This window comes from Austrofundulus limnaeus, unplaced genomic scaffold (genome assembly GCF_001266775.1).
Source record: "Austrofundulus limnaeus strain Quisiro unplaced genomic scaffold, Austrofundulus_limnaeus-1.0 Scaffold2300, whole genome shotgun sequence".
Taxonomy (NCBI): domain Eukaryota; kingdom Metazoa; phylum Chordata; class Actinopteri; order Cyprinodontiformes; family Rivulidae; genus Austrofundulus; species Austrofundulus limnaeus.
Genome location: NW_013954702.1, coordinates 8,038 through 10,146, shown reverse-complemented (window position 1 = coordinate 10,146; position 2,109 = coordinate 8,038). Strand labels below are relative to the sequence as shown.

The 2,109-nt window shown below is 39.6% G+C and overlaps 1 protein-coding gene across 1 annotated transcript in view; it reads left to right on the top strand.

The window, feature by feature from the left end:
* Positions 1-1,212: 1,212 nt before the first annotated feature.
* The window catches only part of LOC106510748 (titin), a gene marked incomplete at its 3' end in the record, with an annotated part of 8,882 nt that continues 7,985 nt past the window's right edge, over positions 1,213-2,109 (top strand). Inside the window, 1 exon segment of the mRNA XM_013999460.1 lies at positions 1,213-1,928. Coding sequence (XP_013854914.1) covers positions 1,443-1,928 — 486 coding nt within the window.

Genomic DNA, 2,109 nt, shown 5'->3' with positions numbered 1-2,109 from the left:
TATGTGTAATATGTGAGATGTTTTGTTTGTTCAAGCAGTATTTGATACAGCTGACAATAAATGCTTTTTGAAATTCAGCAACAAAAATGCAGTCTATGTTATAGAACATATGAAAACTCAGGTTTTGAGGATAATTGCTGCTTATCAACTAATCGTTAGTCGATCGATAAGATCAATCAACTTTAGATTAATTCATTAATCGATAACTTGCATCCCTAATACATATATGTACGTATGTATGTATGTATATATACATGTATGTATGTATGTATGTATGTATATACAGTATATTTGAGAGTGATGTTTATAATTGAACTTGAGACTTATTCTGTTCTGGGTCAAATTGACCTGCTAATTAAAAACCAAGACAAAATGAGTCATGATGATTTGTACTGAAAACAAACTTTATTACCTAAATGAGCAGCAACTTCTAAATACCACAAAYCAGGCGCGGCTCGTCCATAAGGGCAGGTCCACCTAAAACAATATTCATTCACCCCACAAAGTAGTTCCTCTTAATAAACAATGTAAAATGCTTATTTACGCAGCCTGCCATGCATTGTTTTGTTCTGTGTGCTTTTCAATGGTTTTGACCATTTTAAATTGATTTTGAAATGTTTTTCAGTGATTAAAGCTCAGGTTTTTATTTATTTGCAGTCACAGGGCTGTACAGTCTGACTCTGCATTCCTAGCATGTTAATATATACTCCCCCTGCTGGTGATAATCGGTATTACCAACTCCTCTAATTATAGTCTCATTGGGGGCAATAAAAATCATTCCCTATGGACACTTTCTAGGCAGGTGCCGAAAATAGTTAAGCTTAACTCAACTTTTCCTATTCATTCTTTATGGTAGTTTTTAACACTGCGGATGTAATACACTATTTGACCACCGGGGGCGCTGTTTTCCCGTCTTCTATGTTATTACAGTGAAGAAGAAGATTGTTGTGATTGACAGAACTGGTGACACATCTCGATACACTACAAATTGTGTTTCCGGTTTCAGTTTTAAAAACAAAAGTATTAAATTCCCAATTTTAATCTATAATGTCACCATGTTTACATTTTGATATTTAAAAATATCCTAATTTTGTGTAAATGTATTTAGGTACCAAATTTTGTTTAATTAATTGATGATTTTGTTTGGAAATACGTATAATAATCGTGTTTGAAGTTTATTTTGAAACACAAAGTAAACACTTCCGGTAATTGTTGTTAGCTTAGCAGCTAATCTCCGCTTCTACACTTCGTTGGAATTTGTGACCCGGTGTAACACCGGTAACCGACCCGGTAACGTTCACGATGAAACAAAAATAAGTTTTAATTTATTTTGAACATAACCTTTGGTGTTTTTATGGTGTTTATTTGATCAGAGCTGACAGACAGCAGCAGAAACTTTAGCAGCTAACGGTTAGTTTAACAGGTTGTTTTTATTTTTCAACATGTCGGAGGAGAACCTCAGTTTGTTCGAGTTGTTAAACTTATCCATCGGAACCGCTCAGAAAAGTTCGGTCAACTTCAGCGCCCTTCACGCGCTGCTGCTGGCTGTGCTGAAGAAGCTGGAGGTCCTGGAGCTGAAGACCCAGTGGAGGGGGCTTCAACCCGGACACCTGGAGCCCCACGCCTCGGTGGATGTCTCCGCCCGAGACCGAGACCCGGAGGAAGAGGAGGTTCTGGTGGACCGAGCCTCGGAGAAAGAGGAGGTTCTGGTGGACCGAGCCTCGGAGGAAGAGGAGGTTCTGGTGGACCGAGCCTCGGAGGAAGAGGAGGTTCCGACGGACCGAGACCCGGAGGAAGAGGAGGTTCTGACGGACACCGAGGCGGACCGGCAGGTTCAGCAGAGGAAGGGAGGTTCTGGTGGTTCTGATCCGGACGGTGAGGAATTGCTCCGGTCCCGGATCCAGACCTGTGAGGACGTCTTGTCAAAGGTGGACATTCATTGTTAAAGTGATTAAAATGTGATTTTAGAAGTAAAAACCTGACAGATGCAACTTTTAACGTTTAAAAAGGATTAAAGAGGTTTTTTTTTCAGGATTAAGAATCTCTTAGTGCTGGGCGGTATACCGTTTTGTACCGAATACCGGTTTTTATTTTTGTTATGATATGAAT